The 24,024-nt window shown below is 37.4% G+C and overlaps 1 protein-coding gene across 10 annotated transcripts; it reads left to right on the top strand.

The window, feature by feature from the left end:
• The first annotated feature begins 78 nt into the window (after window positions 1-78).
• On the top strand, window positions 79-22,801 carry TIAL1 (TIA1 cytotoxic granule associated RNA binding protein like 1). 10 transcript variants are annotated; one of them, XR_013525146.1, is made up of 14 exons: window positions 79-314; window positions 2,916-2,977; window positions 8,079-8,175; window positions 13,707-13,805; window positions 14,040-14,094; window positions 14,257-14,344; window positions 16,241-16,316; window positions 17,629-17,737; window positions 18,573-18,668; window positions 18,774-18,858; window positions 19,103-19,226; window positions 19,402-19,460; window positions 19,557-19,696; window positions 20,481-22,801. XR_013525146.1 is itself a non-coding variant. In XM_009010362.6 (13 exons), the coding sequence occupies exons 3-13, from the start codon at window positions 8,164-8,166 to the stop codon at window positions 20,605-20,607; spliced, it is 1,011 nt and encodes a 336-aa protein (XP_009008610.1). In that variant the 5' UTR covers window positions 79-314; window positions 2,916-2,977; window positions 8,079-8,163; the 3' UTR covers window positions 20,608-22,801. The 10 variants fall into 10 exon arrangements, 7 of the variants coding, with proteins under 7 accessions (XP_009008610.1, XP_009008609.1, XP_054099342.1 ...); XR_013525145.1 differs by lacking the exon at window positions 2,916-2,977; XR_013525144.1 differs by lacking the exon at window positions 2,916-2,977 and having other exon boundaries at window positions 13,656-13,805.
• The last annotated feature ends 1,223 nt before the right edge of the window (window positions 22,802-24,024 follow it).

Raw genomic sequence — 24,024 nt, 5'->3', positions numbered from 1 at the left:
CTGGCCTGAGCGGTGACCTGGCGGGCCGCGCCTGCGCTCTGCCCGGTTTCCTGCCTGGCTGGTGGCGGCGGCCATTTTGTTCATCCTCCTCCTCCTCCTGCTCCTCCTGGTTGGAGCGCAGTGTCCGGAGCGGGCTGGGGGGAGAGAGCCTGAGAGCAGGGTTCGGTGCCTTTTCCTCTGTCCCCAGCCGGTGCCCAGAGCCCCCCTCCCCTTCCTCCCCACCCCCTCCCCTCCCCAGCCCTGCCCTCCCCCTTGTCCCGGGATCGCTCCGTCGCACCCACCATGATGGAAGACGACGGGCAGCCCCGGACTCTGTGAGTACCCGAGACGAGGGGTGCCAGGCGCCAAGAGGCCCGGGCACCGCGGGACGCTAAGGGAGGGAGCAGGAGAGACTGGGCGGAAGCCGGGACTCTAGGCGGCTCCCTGACCAGGGCGGCGTGGACGCGGAGTACGTTCCTCATCTGTCCCCTTTTCCTTGGGAAGGAAATCCTCCCTTCCCCCAAATACAGTCACTTCCTGGGGTCTGGGGCTTGTCTCGACCCTTCTCTCTGGCGCCCTTCTTTGCACACCCTCCCTAGGCCGGGTTTCTGCACGGCTGAAGCTGTCAGGCCCAGGAGAGCTCCTGCACCCCCTCAGCGTTGGACGCCCTGGGCTGGGCCTGGAGCTGCGGGTCCCCACGGGGAAAGGGCCTAGCGGGGGTGGGATTGGGATGGGCCCCGCGGGCCAGGAGGAATTAGTACTCACCCTTTCCACGTCTCAGCTCCAGTCGCTCCCGGCTCTTCTCCCCAGCTAAGCTCTCGGAGGAAGCAGGACACTCTTCCACCACTCAAGCCCCTTCTCTCTTTCTGCCCCACGTGCCCCCGCCCACGCTGTCAGAAACACCCGCCTAGCGCCCGCTACTTTTAAAGTGCATAAGGGATACCTTTTGCTGCCCAAGCATCTTTCCCTTCTTGGATAAAGAAGTTTACTTTGAGCGCTCCCTACGCTAAACTGACAACCAGTTGTTAAACTCCTTTTGCTCTCTTGGTGTTGCCTCTTCCTAATCTGTTTGTGCATCGAAACCTTCAGAGTTGGCTAAAATTATGTCTTCATCCGCTATTAGATGTGTGTCTTCTGAGCGCTTTTTCTCCTGTCTTGCTGTTGCTTTTTACCTGAAGCCCAATCTAATGAATGAATTCCATCTTCCAGCCACTTAATTCTAGTTTCCTTCCTTTCTCAATGAAGAATGATGACTCAGCATTTGCATTCTTTTCTGGATAGTGTGGCACTCTTCTGCATTTTTTTTAAGTCTGAATAATTTTTGATTAAATGTTTACATTGGGCACCCTCAGTTTCCCGGCCTCTCCAGGCTCAGCACTCCTGCCTTGAGTACCAAGGAGTCAAATCACTGCTTTGTTTCTCTTGCCTCTCCTGGTATTCATGGGATCATAGTCCACTTGGCTCTGCTGTCTGATGGGAAAATTACTTTTTAGGGAATAGATGAAGGTGCATGGGCGCTCCACTTTCATCTAGTTTGACTAGCTTCACGTCTCTTCACTACTACCAAAGAAAAGATGCTCAGTAAAAAAGATAGATGTTCAATATTGATAGAGATTTTTTTTTGTGTGGCCTTGTACAGGAATAACTCTGTTCTCTAACGTCTCACTAAAGCATCTACCCGTTTTGAGAATTTGAGGCCAACTGAATGAAACGCCTGCTTAATAAATAGAACGCCTAAATTTGTGTTTTGTGTTGCCTTCCATTTCTGCCTTCTTTCCCTAGAAGGAAGAATTGGGACACACTTGAAATTTGTCCTTCAACATCTGTTGAAGCCAAGGCTTGGTGTTAAGTTAGCAATGTGTACTTTGATGTAAGCATCTGGGAAAGCTAGACTTAAAGACTAGCTAACATGTGTTTAACAAAGATAAAAGTTACATTGTATCTAAAAATCTGAAATGTCATCATCACATACTGAATGATTGATGAGTACTCATGGCAGGGGTCTCATTTTCTGTGTCTATCTGTTCCTTACCAAGAGGAACCTCTGGTTTTGTAGAGCTAAAGAATGTGCTTTTTCAATGTCTTTTATCCTTGCATCTGCCTTGTCTTCATCTCTATCAGACTTTCTCCAGGAGACTAATAAGCTAACTTCTTTGTAACTTATTCCCTACCTCTACCTTCTCTAATCTCTTCTTCTTTCTTTGAAACACAGTTATCTATGTTTACAGTTCTGTAAAACTGTACATGCGTTCATATGAATGAACAAACATCTTAAGCTCTGTTGTTCCTGTATGTCAATATGTGTTTACTATTCTGTCTTCCTTTTTCCTTCTCTCACTCTTTTCAATGGGGACTTTTTTTTTTTTTTTTTTTTTTAAGACAAGGACTGCTACATCTTCCTAGGTCTTACCCCTGCAGCACTTAGTTCATTGCCTGGAACATAAGAGGTACTCAATATTTTTACAAAGATTGTACTTCTTTCATTAAATTAGTATTAAGTTCTTTTTTAAAAGTCCTGGTTGAACAAGATTGTAGGCAGACATTGTCACAGGGGTGCAGTCTGTTGTCTTTTATATATTTTTTAAAACCTTCAGATGTAAAATCTTGAGATAAAAGCAAATGTTTCACAATTGGGATTTTTATTAGCATTTAAAACCAATAATGCATAGTAGTTTTTCTAAGTGTACGTTTTACATGTTCTTAAAAGGTTCTGTTAGATACAAGTAACATGATGAAAACTTTGAACGTGATTTTAGGGGTTGATATCTAGTAGGATTTTATTTTGTTTATGGAGATCTTATATTTTGCATTGTGAGCTATGGATTAGGTTATTCAAGTGGCCAGTATGTTTTAAAAGAATGTATTCTTAACAAAGCTTATCTGAAATTGTTTCCTTAAGATGCCTGTGTGTTACTAGTGAGGTTTTTTTCCTGCAGACACACACAAGCTAAGACATATGGTTCTATCTTCAGAAAACAATATGGTGTTTATAGCCTAGGTAGGTCTTTAAATATTCATTACCTACAGTATTACTTATTTATTTGATGGTATTTAAACTGGCATAGAATTGCTTTGATGTTGAGCCTAAATTTCTGTTTGTCATATAGTTGCTTTAAAGGTCTGTTTTCTGATGTTCTTCATTCTCATTTGACATTTATTTTGAGGTATTATGTATTGAGTAACTTGTGATCTAAAGAAACAAACAGGATCATGCTGTGTAATACTGGTGTTGGAACTGGACTGCCTGACACCTGCCTTGTGGGACACACGTTACAGGGTTGGGTTGTGCATAGCTGTGTAGTGCAGAGATTTGATCCATGGTATATCTGAATCTACAATATGACACTAAATTGTAATAGTGTTTCATTGTAGCTTATTTTATTTTCTTCATCTATCTGAAGCTCCAAAATTAATAGGAATTGGTATAATACCATGTTATGTAATCCCTTCCTTTAACGCTATTCTTTCTTCTGGAAGGAAATAAGCTAATGATTTAGAGTATAATCTGAACATCTAAGAGCAAAGCAGAAGAAAATTCTATAAAATGTTACAAAATTAACTGGCTATACCATGGATTTGGCTATACTGTGGCTATAATCAAGCCCCTCATTCAAGTATTCAACTTAATCACATTCTGTTTAGTTAAAGTGAGTGAGAGTGTGTGTGCGTGACTATCTCGTATATATAGCTGGTCAATTTAGTTGTACCTCCTGCAGCTATCTTCCATTATGCCCCCTTCCTAAAATGAAATACTGAAATATTGTACTGACAAAATAATTAATTAGAGATCTATTGAAGGATATGATTGCAAAACCTCTTCCTGTATAGGACTTGTCAAGAACAAAAGCAAAACTGTTACTTTTATGGAAATTTAGCTATAGTGTTTTGTGTGAAAGTGCTGATAATTTCAGCCTTGGTAGGGCTACTCTTTTCAGAGTGCGAGCACATTCAGTGTTGAAAAAGTGTCATTAGTCTTCTGAAAGGCATGATATTCTTAACTTAAAATTCTGCCCAGTTGGACACAGGAAGTAGTTTGGCAATGTGAACTTCTGCCTACTGTGAAACTGCTAAGTTTCTAGTCTCAAATTGGATTTTAACCCTGATGTCAGGGATAAAGGTGTCATTTTCAGTTTTTAATGCTTCAGTTCCTACAGTTCCTGTTCTTAGAAGACAAAATAGACTCTAAGGTATGCCTCTTTTAAATTTTTTCCTTGAGTTAAAAGTCATTTTGGAATTTCCTAAATGTTTACTCTTTGAACTGAACTCTCAATACAAAAACTGGAGCCATTTGTCTTTTTTTCTGTTATTTTGTGTATGTTTTCTAGGTAGAAATTATATACTTAAAGACTTGGAACTTTAGATTAGTAATCATACTTCATAACCAGAGCAGAAAGAAAGTGAACTGTAGAAACTATAATGTGGAAAGAATAAAGATATCATTTCAATGAACTACCAAGAGATGATCTTACTAAGTCAGGCATTGAACTGTGTCTTAAATATTTTTGTTAGTATATACTTTGGGTTAGATTATTTTATGATGATGTAAAAGTACTTACAAGAGAATAGTACAGTACTTTAAAAGCTATACGATATGTCTTTCTTAAGTATTGTGATACATGACAGCACATGTAAATGAAAAGGCTGTCTGAAATTTGGATGTAAGAACTCAGTAAAAGAAAAGGCAGTGAGAAATTTGGTAAAAGTTAGGTGAAATTATGTGGTGAATCATGGCCTTTTAATCCTGGTAAATTAAGATACTGTATATGTTGTTATGGAAGGCCTTTTATGTTAGTTTTTGAAATTTAGTTTGCTGCTTAACACTTTTTTAGTGGAGATAATTTGAAAAATAGGAAACCTTAACACTGGATTTTTTTTTTTTTTTTTTTTAAGATGGAAGTTCGCTCTATTGCCCAGGCTGGAGTGCAGTGGCACCATCTTGGCTCACTGCAGTCTCCACCTCCTGGGTTCAAGCGATTCTCCTCCCTCAGCATCCTGAGTAGCTGAGATTATAGATGGGTGCCACCATGCCCAGCTAATTTTTTGTAATTTTAGTAGAGATGGGCTTTTACCATGTTGGTCAGGCTGATCTCAAACTCCTGATCTTGTGATCGTCCCCCCACCTTGGCCTCCCAAAGTGCTGGATTATAGGCATGAGTCTCTGCACCCAGCCAACACTGGATTTTTAAATAAATCATGACATTTTGAACTTAGGTATTAACATTTTCATCTTTGACTTCAGTGCTAGAAATGTAAATTAATGTATCTAAACATGCCTCTAGAAATTCTTCAAGATCTATAAATGATAGGAAATAGGTTGACTTAGAATAAAGATGATGATGATTATTGTTATTTATTTATTTATATTTAACAGATGGGAGTTTCACTCTTGCTGCCCAGGCTGGAGTGCAATAGTGTAATCTCAGCTCACTGCAACCTCTGCCTCCTGGGTTCAAGCAATTCTCCTGCCTCAGCCTCCCAAGTAACTGGGATTACAGGCACCCACCACCATGCTTGGCTAATGTTTTGTATGTTTAGTAGAGATGGGGTTTCACCATGTTGGCCAGGCTAGTCTTAAACTCCTGACCTCAAGTGATCCACCTGCCTCAGCCGCCTAGAGAGCTAGGATTATAGGTGTGAACCACCATGCCCATCAGAATAAAGATCTTATTAAGTAGTGACAGCTTTTATTGTGACTATTAAATGCAGGAGGTAATTAATGCCGATACAATTTTTCCTGAAGAAATCGATGTTCAAACAGTAATGCAAATTTAAAACTATTTAAATCATTTAAAATGTGTTATATTAAAACGATAATTCAATTTTAATTTTGTTACTAGCTAGCTTCAGTATGTGAAAATTAGTTTTATTTATTCTTCTTTTCTCTTAGAAATGAGCTAACTAGCTCTTTAGGCAAGGAACATGTTTAGAAGCTCAAGATCACATGTTCATTTTTCTTACAGATAGGTCTACTCTGTACAAAAAGAAATCATTTTAGAGATACAGGCTCACAAACCCCGATGAATTAAGAAGAGGCAAGCAGTCTATGGCTGTTTCATAATCCAATAACCTTTTCCCCTGCTGGGAAAAGTATGTCACTGCATTGGCCTGCTGATGGGTTAGCTCTTTAATTACGAGGAAAAGATGGCAGTTTTCACTTGCCAGTTTGTCACTTGTTTAGTCTTTTATTTAAGTAATATTGGATGTGAGTTTCAATTTTAGAGCAGGTACACTAAGGCTATTAGTATTCATTGCAATAAAATTCTTAACTGGAAAATTGCTGCTAATTCTTAATTGAATCTTTCCAGTTTTTTATTTAACCTAAACTTTCTTGGTCTATTTTCCCTTTGAGTATTCCATCTTAAAGCACACTATGTATTTAATGTGACAACCATGTTGCAGGTCTTATTTTGGTCTTAATACTCAGTTTACACATGTTATATATTACAATTAGAAAAAGAAATTTACTTTCCAGAATAAACTGTTAACTTTTACAGATATTGTTTGGTTTATGAAGTTGATCATGACAGATGCAAATTTGAGGAATTATGCTTAGAATACCAGAAAGACTTGTTTGGCAATTTATTGTGATAAATTAAGATAAATTGATAGTACAAGACATAAACCAAGGTGGTCATCTCTTCATGGTGACATAGCCTTTTTTTTCTTTCTTTTTTAAACTTACCTGTATTAAAATTCTTCACATAAAACACATACATTCGTGATTAGAAAGAAAAAAAAATTTAAATGTCCACAGTCAAAAGTATGCCTGGATTTGTCTTAATCTTTCTCTGAATTTCTTAAGAAATCTTTGTATTTGCTTTTTTATCTACATTAAGATATATTTTGTTGGCTGGGTATGGTGGCTCACGCCTCTAATCCCAGCACTTTGGGAGGCCCAGGAGTTCCAGACCAGCCTGGCCAACATGGCGAAACCCCATCTCTACTGAAAATACAAAAATTAGCCAGGCGTGGTGGTGCATGCCTGTAGTCCCAGCTACTTGGGAGGCTGAGGCATGAGAACTGCTTGAACCCAGGAGGCAGAGGCTGCAGTGAACCCAAATCGTTCTGCAGTACTCTAGCCTGGTGACAGAGTGAGACTCCATCTCAAAAATATGTATGTGTGTATTTTGTTGTTGTTGTTGATTTTGATGCATTTTAGACTAGGGAATTTTATTATTTTACCCTGCTCTCCTAAAATGAAACAATGAAGACATCATTGCTAACAATCTGATTTTTAGCCAAAAACAAAACCACAAAAACCCTTCCACCCTCTGTGTGTTCTACTGTAACTTTACTCTAATTCTGTTCTTTGTTCATGTAATTGCTTTGGTAGGGAATCTAAGATAAACTCACTTTATGTTTAATATCCTATTATAATCAGATGTTTTAATGAATTAGTATTTGTTGTATTTGTGTGTGCGTGTGTTATAAATTATTTAGATTAGAAATTATAGTTATCTTGAGACTGGTTTAAAATTTTAACATTAGAATAAGTTGAGAAAATGATATCCGGGGTACAGAATAATATGATATTGAGCATATTATTATATCAAGAGCACATTGATATGTTCTTTAAATGTTTTTCAAAGTGGTATTTTAGTGGCCTAAGAATAATTGTTGCTTTCCTAAATAAGGGTTAATCTTGCTTTCATAGGATCAGGTTTAATTGGAGAAATTTTATTGAAAACAGAGGAAGTTAAAATGAAATAAAAGGTGGCTGGGTGCAGTGGCTCACACCTGTAATCCCAGTGCTTTGGGAGGCAGAGGCAGTCTGATCACCTGAGGTCAGGAGTTTGAGACCAGCCTGACCAATATGATAAAACCCTGTCTCTACTAAAAATACAAAAAATTAGCTGGACGTGGTGGCATGTGCCTGTAATTCCAGCTACTCTGGAGGTTGTGACAGAAGAATCGCTTGAACCTGGGAGTCGGAGGTTGCAGTGAGGCAAGATTGTGCCATTGCACTCCAGCCTGGGCAACAAGAACAAAACTCCGTCTCAAAAAATAAATAAATAAATAAAAGGTGGTGAATTAAATGATAACACATTAGAGCCAGAGCTAAAGGAAAATTGCTGATGATGTGTTTTTTTCTTGTGCAGATACGTAGGTAACCTTTCCAGAGATGTGACAGAAGTCCTTATACTTCAGTTATTCAGTCAGATTGGACCCTGTAAAAGCTGTAAAATGATAACAGAGGTAAGATCTTCCCAGTTACACGTGCTGTCAACTAGCATGATGGGTTGATTATCATGATTTCAAAATTTCATTTTAAGCCTCCGGTTATTCTGGTGGAGAGATTTGTGTTGTGTTGACTTACTACTTTGATTTGGCTGGCACACTAGGCTTAGAATGGAGTTTTATTTGAGAGAGCAAAGTTTCTGTGCTGTTAATCTCAAACAGTCATTCTTCATGGTGTGGTTATCTTCAAGTGATTCTACTTTTAGAAAGTTATTAGAACTCATTTTAGAGGGGCGTGGAACTGGAAAGTATTTTATACAATTCTAATAAGAACGTTAACGATTTAGGCAGTATACATTCATATACGAGAACACGAGGTTATCATGTGCGTATGTGCAGTGCCGTTCCTCTTGTGTCTGTAGCAAGTACTTACCTTTTTATACTTTCCTGCTTAAGACTGTAGCAGCGCCCATGAGTCATGTTTTAGGCTTTTCTTCCTTGTCTTTTTGTTCATTGATCAACTTTTCTTTTTTATTTTTGGACTATTTACTGTGTACCAGATACTGCAATAAGTGCTAGAGATACACTGGTGAATAAAGATGGTTCCTTGGTCCACAGAATTTTACAGTCTAATAGGGAGACAACAGAGTTAGCAGGCACTTAGAATACAGGATAATAAATGCCCTGGAAGGAGACAACTTAAAGTGCTGTGGGACAAATGGGTGTCTAGTGCAGCCTTGGGTCAGCAAGCAGCTTCTTGGGGGAGTCACTGGCTAGGTGGAAACCTAAAAGGATAGTAGTACATACTGGCTAGAAAGGAGTTGGGGAAGAAGGGATTCCAAATAGAGGGAGCTGTGATCCCGGCTGGGAGGCAGAGCAGAAGTGCTTGAGAGAGGGAAAACTAGAACCCATAGCATGGTTGTAGTTGAAAATGGGATTAGTCATAAGAGTCGGCAGGAGTGTTTGGAATGGGCTAGAAACTGCGCTGAGGAGTTTGTTTTATCCTGAAATGGAGAACTGTTAAAAACCTTTAAAGTGCATTGGCCTTTTGATTGTCTTTCCGAACTAATGACAATCATCACTTCGTTCTGGTGTATTATATTTTTCCTTCCTGCCTTTAATTATTTATTTGTGTTTTCATTGATCAAAAATTTCCTTTGCAGTAGGCACTATACAAGGTACTGGAGATACAATGGAGAGACAGCCAAATGAGTTCCCCAAGCAAATAGGGATGTGAGCCATGAAAAGAATAATACAGAGTTCGTGATGACTGGAGGGTTGGTGCTATATCTTGCCCGCTACAATCCATTCTCCATATAACAGTCATTCTCTGCATTTGAGCTGAGACGAGTAACAAGGTGGTGCTATCTATGGCAAGAGCTGGAGGCAGAGGACACAGCAAATACAAAGGTCTTGAGTTTGTAATGAACTTTTTATGTGTGGAATCAAAGACCAGGATGGCTGAAGTCTGGTGAGGGATGGAGGGGGTGATGGGAAATGAGTCTAACAGCAGTATTCAGAATCATAGGGCATTATGGGCCATGACAGAGTTTAGGTTTTACTCTGGTTGCAGTGGCAGACCATTGGAGGGGCTTAAGCAAGGGGATGAGGTGCCATGGTTTGCATTTTTAAGCTTGTTACTCTATGTAGAGAATGACTCTTACATGGAGAATGGATTGTAGCAGGCAAGAGCAGAAGGAGAAAAACCATCTGGATTTACTTCACTAGTCTGGGCTAGAGATGGTGGAGGCTTGTTCTCAAAAGTGCTAGCCAAAGTCAAGATAAGGACAGAGGTTGATGGGTTTGGAATATATTTTGGAGGCAGAATTGATAGGACTGGATTGGCTGTGGGACATAGGGAAAGGAAGAAATCAGAAAATACCCTAAGATTTATGTTAATGCAATTGTATAGGTGGTAATGCTATTTATTTGCTGAAATGGGGGTGACAGGATGGATGTCACCATGGGGAGTGGTGGGAATCAGGAGTTACGTTTTGGCAACGTTAGATTTAAGACATGAATTAGACATCGAAGTGGACATTAGATTAGGCAGTCAGATAAAGTAGTTTGGAACTCTGGAGAGACCAGTGCTGAAGCTTGCAGTGGTATGTGAAGCCATGGGGCTAGATGAGTTCATGTGGAGAGAATGAGAAGAGCAGAGGCCATGAGGTCTGAACCCTGGACAAGCTCAACATTTAGAGTTTGAGTAAAGGGAGAAAGATCCTACAGTGAGAAAACAGGAAAACTGAAGAGTGTGGTAGGATTCAGAGAAAAGAGAGTGTTTAAAGAGGATGGTGGTCAACTGTTGTGAATTCTGCTTAGAAGTCAAGATTAGGATGGAAAGGGGATCACAGAGGTGGCAGAGAGGTCATTGTTGAGCTCAACATGCAGTTTCAGTGGCATGGTTGTCTTGGAAGCTGACAGAAGTAAGTTTACAAGAGAACAGGTTGTGAGAAAGTATCACTAGAAAATTTTTGAGAAACATTTGATAAAGATTTATTTTAACAGTATTTTTTAAACCCCATGTGTACATACAGCCATTTGACAGGTAGAGGGACTCAAAATGAATTTTCATAATATCTGTATTCTAGAACTCCTAGATTTGAACTTATAAAGTCTCATATTTCTTTGTCTTGACATTTATGTCATCCAACAAAAATTGGTGACAGCACTAAGGTAGGAACATAATTGATATTTTTATTAAGACACATGGTCTCACTCTGTCATCAGGCTGGAGTACAGTGGTGCCATCGTGGCTCACTGAAGCCTCCAACTCCTGGGTTCTTCAAGTGATCCTCCCACCTCAGTCTCCCAAGTAGCTGGGACAGCACCACCACACCTAGTTAACTTTTTAATTTTTTTTGTACAGACTGGTATCACCATGTTGCCCAGGCTGGTCCCGAACTCTTAGGCTCAAGTGATCTTCCTGCCTCATCCTCCCAAAGTGCTGAGATTATAGGCATGAGCCACCGCACTCAGCCATAATTGATTTTTTTTTTTTTATTTTTTGAGACAGAGTCTTGCTCTGTCAGAGTGCAGTGGTGTGATCTCGGCTCACTGCAGCCTCTGCCTCCCAGGTTCAAACGATTCTCCTGCCTCAGCCTCCTGAGTAGCTGGGACTACAGGTATGTGCAACCCCACCTGACTAATTTTTTTTTTTTTGTATTTTTAGTAGGGACAGGGTTTCACCATGTTGGACAGGATGGTCTCCGTCTCCTGACCTTGTGAGCCACCGTGCCTGGCTGATTTTTTTTATTTGTTTGTTTGTGTTTTTTGAAATACATTCTGGCTCGCTTGGTCAGGCTGGAATGCAGTAGCACAATCTTGGCTGACTGCAACCTCTGCCTCCCAGCTTCAAGCGATTCTGCTGCCTCAGCCTCCTGAGAACTGGGATTACAGGTGCCTGCCACCACACCCGGCTAATTTTTGTATTTTTGGTGGGGATGGGGTTTCACCATGTTGATCAGGCTGATATCGAACTTCTGACCTCAAGTGATCCACCTGCCTGGGCCTCCTAAAGTGTTGGGATTACAGGCATGAGCCACTGCACCCAGCCCATTATTGATTTTTAGAATGTCACTTTGGTGGTGTAAATAAGCTTCCAAAGGGTATATACTCTATCTAGTACAAAATATCTAGCAGCTACTTATTTTTCTTTCATAAATTTCATTTCAGTATATGAAAAATCCTTCTCCGCCCTTAGTTTTATGGTTTTTTTTTTTTTTTTTACTTTAGATGTTGTTTATCATAGATTCTAGCTTTCCTTATATAATACATATATATTATTGATTCTAAGGCAAATTTTTTTAGAATTTTAATATCTCTGACAGTTGGGGTGTGACTTAGAGAAATCAGTGGTGTCTTAAATTAGATAAAATGCAGTGTGATGTGAATATATAAAATATGTGATACCAGTGAATATATGTGTATATATACATGCACATGCATAACGTTGACTGGGAGCTGGCCTACTATTAGATTTGAAGTCGGTGTTCATGAGTAGACTCGTTTCCTAAAGTGTATGGGATTATCATAGATCTGCCTTTGGACCTCTGTATGTTTTGCTGTGATTATCAGTGTTTTCCTTAGAGACCACTGGGGCAAAAGAGATAGGAGTGAAAGGAAAACTCAGCTAGCACAATATTAGCTTATTTATTTTGATGTTCTTTCTTCAATGAATATTTGTGGTAAAGGTACTAACTCTTTTACAAGAGGAATTTAAATGTGTGTTTTAATTTGAAGTCTTCCCTCATTTCCTTACTTTGCCTCTTAAGAGCAGCATTCACATGGCTACAGCAATAGGATTTTGTATGAGAGCCCATAGTTTTGTTGTCAGTATTAATGATCCCACTTTTTTTTTCCTCAAGGAAATATCTTCTGGTTGCTTTGCCACTATTGTTTAGACGTCTTATTTTGGATTTTTCTTCTAATATTTTCCTGGAATGAAAATCAGTGGTTGTTGAAAAGATCTTTATTTTATCTGGTTTATTTATCCCTTGTAAGTCCAACTAGAATTCCACATTTTAAATATTATTCTTATCGGGCATTTTACATTGAAGGATGATGAATTTTTTTGGCTTATGTAAATATATGTATTTGTACGGTTGTGCAGCTATTCAGTATAGGTTGCAATTTCATAGAAATTCATTTCCAGTTTGGTTGTTAGGTGAGAATGTTGCTATAGCTTAGGTAGTACTACTACCTTCACATCTTTATAAATGTGTTTTAGGCAACTATCAAGCACAGGGTTGCAGAATATATTTAATACAGGTTTTTTTATATGGTGTTTTATGATGTAGAATTGTAGCTTTGTCTTGGAACATTTTATTTAGATACATTTTCAGAACCTCTTTTCTTGATCACTGCTGTTGTTTCTCTGACCTTTGGATGACCAAATTTAAAGTATATAGAGTCTTCAGTACCTTAGACTATTTTGGAAGGTAGGGAATTCATTTCAGTAGCTGGTTCTAAATCTCAAATTTTCCTCTTTTTATTTTCATTCTTTCCATATCCAGAAAAGAAATCAATAAAATTCAGTCTTTGTAGCAGTATAAAATTCCATCAATTGTAGTATTGATCCTAATTTTGATCAGGAGTAGTTTATCAGGTTGGTTCATTTTGGATTTCTGTATCCTGGGATACCGCTTGCGGAGGATTATGATGCATAAGTAGAACATATTTGAGAAATCATGTTGGAGAAGGAAAACAGTGGTAAGAAGTGATCCTCGTCAAATCTGAGTTTGACGTTTTGTTTGGTTTAATACAAGCTTCTATTTTATATTTAACATACTTCACCAGAATTCTTTACTTTAATACCAATGCTCATGATTCTACAGCTGCTTTTATAATTCCGTTTGAGTTCAACAGTATTCTGAGGTGCAACGTCAGGTTTAGCTTTAAATCTTATTTTAAAAGTGTTAGGCTTTCATAAGCTTATGCAGTCTCACCTTATACATTCCTCGCTATCAGTAATGTTTTTTCCTGGATTTTCTTCTCAGCAACCCGATAGCAGAAGGGTCAACTCTTCTGTTGGATTTTCTGTTTTGCAGCATACAAGCAATGACCCATATTGCTTTGTGGAATTTTATGAACACAGAGATGCAGCTGCTGCATTAGCTGCTATGAATGGGAGAAAAATTTTGGGAAAGGTAAGATAATAGGATGATGGCACCTTACGGTACATATAATTGCATGTCAAACTAGTTTGTATTCTTTCTAGGCAAATTTTTGGACAGATACTCAACTGCTGAGTGATGGTTTTGCTTTTTTCAGCTTAGTGCTTTTACAAAAATAACCCTGCTTGATAAATGATTTAATAAGTGGTAAGTGTTATAACTCATGACATGCCTAATAATTTTATTAAATATAATCTTTATTTTTAGGAGGTCAAAGTAAACTGGGCAACCACACCAAGTAGCCAGAAAAAAGATACTTCCAGTAAGTACTCCTGCTGCATTTTACTGTGGAAGAGTTCTGAAATGATCCTGGAAGCATTACCAGCTTAAATAGGGGTTTTTTTTCCCCTCCTCTAGAGTTACCTTAAAAAGGTTTTAGTGGCTGATTTCTTAAGTATTTGATTACCAAATGCTCTGATTTCAGATCACTTCCATGTGTTTGTTGGGGATTTGAGTCCAGAAATTACAACAGAAGATATCAAATCAGCATTTGCCCCTTTTGGTAAAATATCGTAAGTATCATAACCAGTACTACACTCGGTAGTGATAGGCAGAATTGTATATGATTAACTTGTAATTGAATTAAGATTTTCTTTCTCTAGTATGACTTTGTTTTGTTTTGTTATTTTTTATTTTTATTTTTGGTTTGTTTTTTGAGTAGTGGATGTTGTTGAAAATGTAATGTCATTTCAGTGTCTTGGGGTCTCGTTTTCATCTAATCTTGTGTATAATATGTTAAAAAATTTTAAGTGATTCTGTTTGTTATCTTTGAAACAGATGTTTGAATGGTAAAACTTATAAAGTCTAGCTTTTTGTCATATGTTTTCAAAATTTGGTGGTGAAGGGTAATGAGTTAAATCAAAAGTAAATGTGATTTATACTGTATAAGAGTTTAATAACTTTTATAGGAAGAATTTATAAATGGGGAAAAGTAGGTAAATCCTTGGATATATTGTGGTTAAATTGGAACTGTTCATGTTTTATTATGATAAATGTGTTTTGATATTTTAGCTGTAAGTGAAAAGTGCTATTATTAAAATGTTTCAATGTATGAGTCATAAATGTGGGATTAATTAGATGTTTTTTGTTAGTGATATTTGATTCTAGTTAAGAGGCAAATGTGGTTTGATTTTTAACAACATTTATGCTCAGTTACTGTTGTTACTTGGTAAAAAATATATTGGAAAACTAAAAATGGTTATGAGTTCTAGAAAATGTTTATCATAATTTAGCTTTCTGATTAAAATCAGTTTATTTTGTGTATTTCCTGTAGATTTAAATTAAACGTTTTAGTACTACTTTACGTGAAAATGTTTCAACTAAGAACAACAATTTCTCTATACAATTTGTTGTTCTATAGATTTAATTTCTTTAAAAGATTTAATTCTTAACTTTCTGTTTTGATATTTGCTTTGCTTTTTAATCTAAATGTGGTAAGTAGTACTATTTTAAAAAATCAATATAAAAATAATACAGGTTGCTGTTTTTCAATCTTTATTTATACCTGAGACCTGCAGTTTTTCTTAAGTCCAAGTCACAATTAAAAGTAATAGCATTCTGGTTATTTTGCAGAATTGCTCATAAGAATGGACAGGATCTTGAAGGCTAACTGCAAGGAACTGTGCACACTGGAACTCAGTTGTAGATTTTTTTTCTCATTTCTATTTATTCTTATTATACATTATTTATATATACATATTTTAGTATTTACATTTTAACATTCTATATTCAGTGGAGTTCTATATTTCCAATCATTTAACTTACTCACTAAAATTTCTGTGTAAATTTGTTGTTTTCGTACTGGTGTGCTTAGCATTGTTGTTAGTTTTTTATTCTCCTTTCTTAAATTTCTGAAAATGTCAATTTTTCAAAATTTACAGCTGCCCAAACTCCAAAATGATGGTAGAGAATTGACCAAGAAAAATAAAGAAATCTGTTAACAGGCCATGTATGCCTTTTTAATTCCTATTTTTTCCTCTTTTTCAATTTTTTAATATTTCATATATTTTGTATCACTAGGCAGAAGACATTTAACTATTTAGAGATTGCATGGTAAAGTAGTTAGTATTGTTACAGTAATTTATAGAATCAGTAAACCTTAGAGGACACTAGTAAGTAGAATATTATACAAGGAAACTGTTGTTCCTATTAATCTTCAAATTTGAGCATTTAGTTTAGAAAGCACAGGCTATTTGATTAGGTTGCATGTTTATTACATGTTTTTGTCCTACTGCTTTTTTCTAACAGGTAAAGAAGCATTAGGGAGAGTTCAGGAATGGTTGTAGTTAATTAGGGCTAACTGGAATTTTATTTTAAAAATGCTCACAATACAGTGTGTGTGGTTCCTTTTAGTTTTTATTTTGAGGGTGACTCTTACTTCCCTCATTTAGCTGTGCTTCTTTTCACAGGGATGCCCGAGTAGTTAAAGACATGGCAACTGGAAAATCCAAAGGCTATGGTTTTGTATCTTTTTATAATAAACTGGTACGTTCTTCCAACTCAATTTATATTTTTTAATACTAAATTTAGTCACTAGTTACTTAATGTATCAAATCTGAAACTTGAATATACTTGAATGTGAACTGCAAACACAACTTTTATGTAATGTTATATAAGTTTTAATAATAAATTATCATTTCATTCTTTCATAAACTCAAAAATAGCTAGAAAAAGATAGAATGGGCCGGGCGCAATGGCTCACGCCTATAATCCCAGCACTTTGGGAGGCCGAGGTGGGTGGATCACGAGGTCAAGAGATTGAGACCATCCTGGTCAACAAGGTGAAACCCCAGCTCTACTAAAAATACAAAAGTTAGCTGGGCATGGTGGTGCGCACCTGTAGTCCCAGCTACTCGGGAGGCTGAGGCAGGAGAATTGGTTGAACCCTGAAGGCGGAGGTTGCGGTGAGTCAAGATTGTGCCATTGCACTCCAGTCCGGGTAACAACAGCAAAACTCTGTCTCAAAAAAAAAAAAAAGAAAAAGATAGAATGATTATACTATAAGGAAGATTATTAAAATTGCGTTTGTACGTTGGTAAAGGTGTCAGATACATTTAGAAGATCTGAGAATTTAGAGGGTAGGTAAATTATATTCAGTTTTAACCATGAAAGTCTATTTTAACTCTCCCTTTTAAATTATTATTCATACTTTATATAATTGGGATGTTAATGGCTATAGCAAATTATGTAAATAAAAATTCAAGCAATCATCTTGATTTTTGCATATAGTCTTTGTAAAAGAGGTACCAAAATAAGCATTTGCATTAACTGTAACATTAAATAATAAAGTGGGCAAATAGATTTTTTTTTTTTTTGAGATGGAGTCTTGCTTTGTCAGCCCAGACTGGAGTCCAGTGGCACCATCTCAGCTCACCACAACTCTGCCTCTTGGGTTTAAGCGATTCTCCTGCTTCAGCCTCCCAAGTAGCTGGGATTACAGGCATGTGCCACCACATTTTTGTATTTTTAGTAGAGACAGGGTTTCACCACGTTGGCCAGGCTGGTCTTGGACTCCTGACCTCAAGTGACCCGCCCACCTCTTACAGGTCATCTACATTTTATTGAAGTGGTAAGATAAAAGACCAGAGTATTCTGTTTTTACTTGGATTGAATCACTCAAGTTCAAATCATTTTCTAGTTGATAATAGTTCAATTTTGTTTTGTTTAGGATCTTTAGCAAATTCATCTACTGATTTGTATTGGATTCTGAAGCGCCGATATTTTATTTCATCTTACTGAGTCTTATATATCACTATTTTCTTTGTGATTGTGCCTTCTTTCTCTTTTTTATCCATAGGATGCAGAAAATGCAATTGTGCATATGGGAGGTCAGTGGTTGGGTGGTCGTCAAATCAGAACCAATTGGGCCACACGTAAACCACCGGCACCTAAAAGTACACAAGAAAGTAAGATACGTCTGCTGTATGTGTTAAAATTATGAATTCTTCACAAAGTTATGTGTCATGTAGTCGTCTAGTCTCAATTTCTAATTTATTTATTTAAAAGACAGGGTCTTGCTCTGTTGACCAGGCTGGAGTGCAGTGATGTGATCTTAGCTCAGTATAGCCTGAAACTCCTGGGTGTAAGTGATCCTTTCGCCTCAGCTTCTCAAGTAACTGGGACTATAGGCACACGCCACCATGCCCAGCTAATTTTTTATTTTTGTACAGAGACAGGGTCTGGTTGTGTTGCCCAAGCTGGACTTAATATTTAATTAATGTTGCAAGACACTAATTATTTCATTTTGTATTTCATTATCTGAAAATAATTGGGCTGCATTATAAGTTTTTTGGAGCTGTGAGTCTAGTCAGCTGATTTTATAGATCAAATCTGTATTGAATCATAGCATCAAGAAAAATTGCGTTTTCTCCTCCCATTGATGCATATCTTTTTTTCTTTTTCTTTTTTTTTTCCTTTTGAGACAGAGTCTCGCTCCGGCCCCCAGCCTGGAGGGCAGTGGCTCGATCTTCCTGCTTCAGCCTCCCGAGTGGCTGGGATTACAGGCCCCTGCCACCAGCTAATTTTTGTATTTTTAGTAGAGACAGGATTTCACCATGTTGGTCAGGCTGAGGTCTAACCTCAGGTGATCTGCCCACCTTAGCCTTGCAAAGTGCTGGGATTACAGTTGTGAGCCACCGTGCCTGGCCTTGAGGCATAACTTAGTAGTATATAGTACTTAACAAAAGACAGTTTTATAGTACCATATAACAGTCAACGTTTTTGTTTTGTTTCTGCATACAGACAACACTAAGCAGTTGAGATTTGAAGATGTAGTAAACCAGTCAAGTCCAAAAAATTGTACTGTGTACTGTGGAGGAATTGCGTCTGGGTTAACAGGTACAATGTTTGGTTTTCTAATCATCTCTGAGGAGCTTCATCACTATTTGCATGAATTTCATGATGTACATCAGCCATGTTTTATTTCTATGTTTTTGTTTATAGATCAGCTTATGAGACAAACATTCTCACCATTTGGACAAATTATGGAAATAAGAGTTTTCCCAGAAAAGGGCTACTCATTTGTCAGGTAACACTGTACTTGAAATGTCATTATTACTCTTATTTTGATTCATTCCTTTTAGTTATGTTCTCCAGGGTATCAGTGTTTATTATTTTAGTGCTTCTTTGCAGTAAAAAAGTTTAAGCTACCTACCTAATGTACTTTAGAAAAAATACGAACTTGTGGGTATAAACTAATGGGTTTCCATGTTATTTATTGTGTTAGGTTCTTAAAAAATAAAAGACAAAACCATATTATTTTTCTTTCTTAGATTTTCAACCCATGAAAGTGCAGCCCATGCCATTGTTTCGGTGAACGGTACTACAATTGAAGGACATGTGGTTAAATGCTATTGGGGTAAAGAATCTCCTGATATGACTAAAAACTTCCAACAGGTAATTCGATTTTTCATAGCATTCTTTAAGGTTTCCATCTTACATGTTACATACAAGCTTTGGAAACTCTGTAAAATAAACAGTAAAATAAAGCATATAGCTACTTTCAGTTGATTGTATTTCACAATTGATTATTTTGCGGTATTAACTGAATCTTAATACTTTCTTTTCACAGGTGTCACCACCCCAATAAACTTAGACAATGATAAATAACAGAGTCCTATTCACATAAGGGTGCTTACTTAGTTTTTCTCTTCCTTGTCTCCCACTCTTTCTTCATATACGGTGTTTCTTACGTGTTCCCTGAAACTATAATTTGCTTTTTTCTAGGTCGACTATAGTCAGTGGGGCCAGTGGAGCCAAGTGTATGGAAACCCACAACAGTATGGACAGTATATGGCAAATGGGTGGCAAGTACCGCCTTATGGAGTGTACGGGCAACCATGGAATCAACAAGGATTTGGAGTAGAGTAAGTTATTTGGGTTTTTCCAGTATGGAAACATATGGATGGTTCTGACAAAATAAGTAAAAGTGTGTTTTCCTAGGGAGGATCTATTTTAATCATATATATTGAGCTATTTGGCATGAGCATTATAGAAACAGATCTAACAAAATATTATTTATGAGGCTAAGAAATTATCTCATTACCTAGGGGGAAAGGGGTTTTTGGGATAACATTCGGTGTGCTATGATCCCTGTAAGCAGTTGGTAGAATTTGACTTACATTTCTAATACACTTTTGTTTTTGCATGTAGAAGATCTTTGTCTAGATATATTCAGAAGTTCGATGGTTTTATGTCTACTTGGTATGCATGAGCAATCTCAGATTTGTGTGATACAAAGTAACTGGCTTTTTTTTTCCTTCCTTGATAGAGTGGGTTTCTTCTTTGTAATCCCCCCACCCAAGGCCAGCCCATGTGTTTATTATTTCTTCCTTTGAGACTCTTTCCCAGCATGAACTTGTGTTTTTAACATTTCTTATGTGTTGAATAATTCACAATTTTTAAAAAATTAGTTTGAAGATACTCAGACATCATTGTGTTAAATTGTGGTTATCGTAAAAATACTGAAGAGTAATACTAGAGTATGTGTTCTACACAGATACCATTTATTTGATCTTTTTATTTGTTGTAGATGTGTTGATTGCTGGTTTTCTATTCTGTGATTAGGCTCTGCTTGATTTTTGTGTAAATACATATGTGATTTCTTTTTTTTTCTTGTGTTTGCTGAAGATTTTCTTTTTTTCTTCCAAGTCAATCACCTTCTGCTGCTTGGATGGGTGGATTTGGTGCTCAGCCTCCCCAAGGACAAGCTCCTCCCCCTGTAATACCTCCTCCTAACCAAGCTGGATATGGTATGGCAAGTTACCAAACACAGTGAGCTGGGACTCTAAAAAAAAAATTGTAATTCATGATAGGCTTCGATTTCCTGTGACACTCTGAAGACATGAAAGTAGACATCGGAAAATGAAAATATTTATTTTAAAAATTGAAATGTTTGGAACCTTTAGCACAGATTTGCTTTGGTGAAGGACACATGTCTTCTAGTTCTGCCTTTTTAAGTTTTTGTTCATGATGGATATGAACATGATTTTTCTTTGTGTACAAAAACTAAAATAAAGTCAATAAAGACAATTCTGACTACAAATTTTGATATAATAGGAAAAATGGCTAATACATTTTGATTCTTAGATACTATTCCATTTTTATCTTGCTGTTCAGTATTTTAACTCACTGTGTTTTTAAAAGAGCAAAAAAGGGAGGATTGTGAAAACCTGGGAATCACATATAAGTTCATCCTGAATCCTGATACTCCCCTCCCCTTCCCTGAGGTGGACCACATTTGAAATCAGCAGAGAAAAAGTGTGATACTCAGAAGAAATGCATGATTTTGGAGTCGTTTTGGAGGAAATACTTTCTTTCTCTATGCCTAAAGAAACTGAAGCCAGACTGAAGTTTTGCACCCTAAAAAAGAAACAGCGTTGTTTGAGTTACTTGAGCAAATGGTGGTGGTCCACGTTAAGACATATTTTTAAAACTTCCAAAAGTGTTGATTATTAAAATTGTAGTATATTACATTTCATTTCGGGGGAAATTCCAAGTATGGTGTTTGTATTAAAGTCAGACAGTCATACTTGTGCTTTTACATGAAGTTTAAATGATATACATTGTAAATATTAAATAACTACAGTGTTTAAAAAGCATGCTTCAACATAGAAGTAGCAGCAATGTAATTATTTGAAGTAACACTTAACACACTCCACTGCATTGAATGCAGTGGATTGATCAGAATGTTTAAGACTGACACTTCCAAGGTTGGCTACTATATAAAATTAAAATTACACAAATTGTGCAGAAAAAGCCTTAATTTTAATTTCATACAAATCTTTGATGCATTAGTATGTTATGAAATGTCATTGGGAATTAGATTTTTTTTTTTTTTTTTTTTTGCTTTACATTACTTGGTATGTAAATACCTTGATTAAAACCTTGTAAACCAATTTCAAGGTTACTATAAGTTGTATAGTACAAGTGTTTTTTAAAAATCTTGGGGTGTTTTTAAAAATTAAGATATATTTTGCCCAAGAATTTTTTTAACAAGATTGCTAAAGAACATCTTATTTAAACAGTTTAATGTACCAATTTATAATTGGATATTCAGTTTAAATAGTACACAGAGTTGTGGCTTTTATTTTCAATTGATTTTTATCCTCGTGGGTTGTATGCATGGTATCACAAGCCTGAACAGAGGCTTAAGCTGTATGCGTGCCGGGTTTTAAAGGAATCAATTGGAAGATGCAGAAACTGAGGTTTGCTTTCAAGGTGTTTTTCAGGCTATGTGGGTAAAATTTGCCTCAAATTTCTATCAAACAGGAATGTAAAATAGACAGAAACCCTATGTATTTGACTTGTCAGAGCTAGGGCATGCAAATGTCTTGGTAGTATATTCAGAATACCGGCCTGGGTACCAAAGTGAGAAAATAGCCTTTTACAGTTACGTAGTAAGATGCAGTTGGCCACACAAATGACTGTTTTCTAAACATTTGAAGTCTTACAATTAGCTTTAAAATAACTATGATTTTATAAATTGGTGATCACAATAATTTGGTATTACTTTCCTCCTCTTCCCACTTAGCAGTATAGCCAAATGTATTCCACATAAGAATTCATAGGGTCTGAAGTTCCTATTTGGGCCAAGTTTTTTATGGCACCTTAGTTTTAACCATAATGGTCATTTATTACATTCTTCTATTATAAAATATACCCTTATTTCTTTTGTTTGTAGTATCTTTGAGGAATGTTTTTGAAAAGTTAATTTATATTTTATAAAGAGAACACTCAATAAATTATGTTAACTGTGCCCCCGAGTTAAGAATTTTATGAATATGTGTGAAACATGAACAACTGAAGACTTTTTTTAATTGATAAAATTAAAAATGCTTAGTATGCCTGTTTTGGTCTGCCAGTAAATTAAGTAGCTTATTGAGATAACAGCTAAATAGAGCTGTACTGTTTCCTGACTGTATTCTATGATTTAATAAAATTATCCAGACTAGTTATATTGCCACAGTAAACATGTGACTGAAGTGTCCTTCATCTTAATCTGAAAGAGGGCAAAATTTCATGATCAGTTAATGGAAGTTATTTTATAGTGGTTTTTAAAATACAGAGCTACTTATCCAAATGAAATGCACCATTTAAAAAGTACAACTGGGCCAGGCGAGGTGGCTCATGTCTGTAATCCCAGCGCTTTGGGAGGCCAAGGCGGGCAGATCACAAGGTTAGGAGTTCAAGACTAGCCTGACCAACATGGTGAAACCCCGTCTATACTAAAAGTACAAAAATTAGCCAGAGGTGGTGGCATGCACCTGTATTCCCAACTACTCAGGAGACTAAGGCAGGAGAATCACTTGAACCCTGGAGGCGGAGGTTGCAGTGAGCAGAGATTGCACCTCTGCATTCCAGCCTGGGTGACAGAGCAAGACTCCATCTCCAAAAAGAAAAAGTACAACTGTTGACAGGCACGGTGGCTCATGCCTGTAATCCCAGCACTTTGGGAGGCCAAGGTGGGTGGTGGATCACCGAAAGTCAGGAGTTGGAGACCAGCCTGGCCAACATGATGAAATCTCATCTCTACTTAAAAAAAAAATTAGGTGTGTGTTAGGTAGTTTTTAAAATACAAAGCTACTTACCCAAATGAAATGCACCATTTAAAAAGTATGACTGTTGCCAGGCACAGTGGCTCATGTCTGTAATCCCAGCACCTTGGGAGGCTGAGGCAGGGGGATCACCTAAGGTCAGGAGTTTGAGCCCAGCCTGGCCAACATGGCGAAACCCCATTTCCACTAAAAAATGCAAAAAAGCCAGGTGTGACTGGCACCTGTAGTCCCAGCGACTTGGGAGGCTAAGTCAGGAGACTCGCTTGAACCTGGGAAGTGGAGGTTGCAGTGAGCTGAGATTGCACCACTCACTGCGCTCCAGCCTGGGTAACAGCGTGAGACTCTCAAAAAAAAAAAAAGTTCGACTTGAGCTAACAGACGATTTTATAACGACTCATTGCTACCTTGTTCCAACTGAAGCCTAAGAATCATTGCCCTCACCACCCTGTTCATTAAAAGCATCAGCAGAGATTTTTTGGCATGCAAGGAAATGTTTCTTATTTCATGATTATTTTGAGATTTATTTCGGTGATGTGTTTCTGCCATATTCTTTACTCTAATAATTTCTCTACTAGTATTTTCTTCCCCACCCCCCGTGCCATTCCCACTTGATTTTTATGTCTGCTGGCAGTGAGGCT

This window comes from Callithrix jacchus, chromosome 12 (assembly GCF_049354715.1).
Source record: "Callithrix jacchus isolate 240 chromosome 12, calJac240_pri, whole genome shotgun sequence".
NCBI classification, from domain to species: domain Eukaryota; kingdom Metazoa; phylum Chordata; class Mammalia; order Primates; family Cebidae; genus Callithrix; species Callithrix jacchus.
The sequence above is the reverse complement of the archived record's forward strand: the minus strand, read 5'-3'. Positions and strand labels throughout refer to the sequence as shown.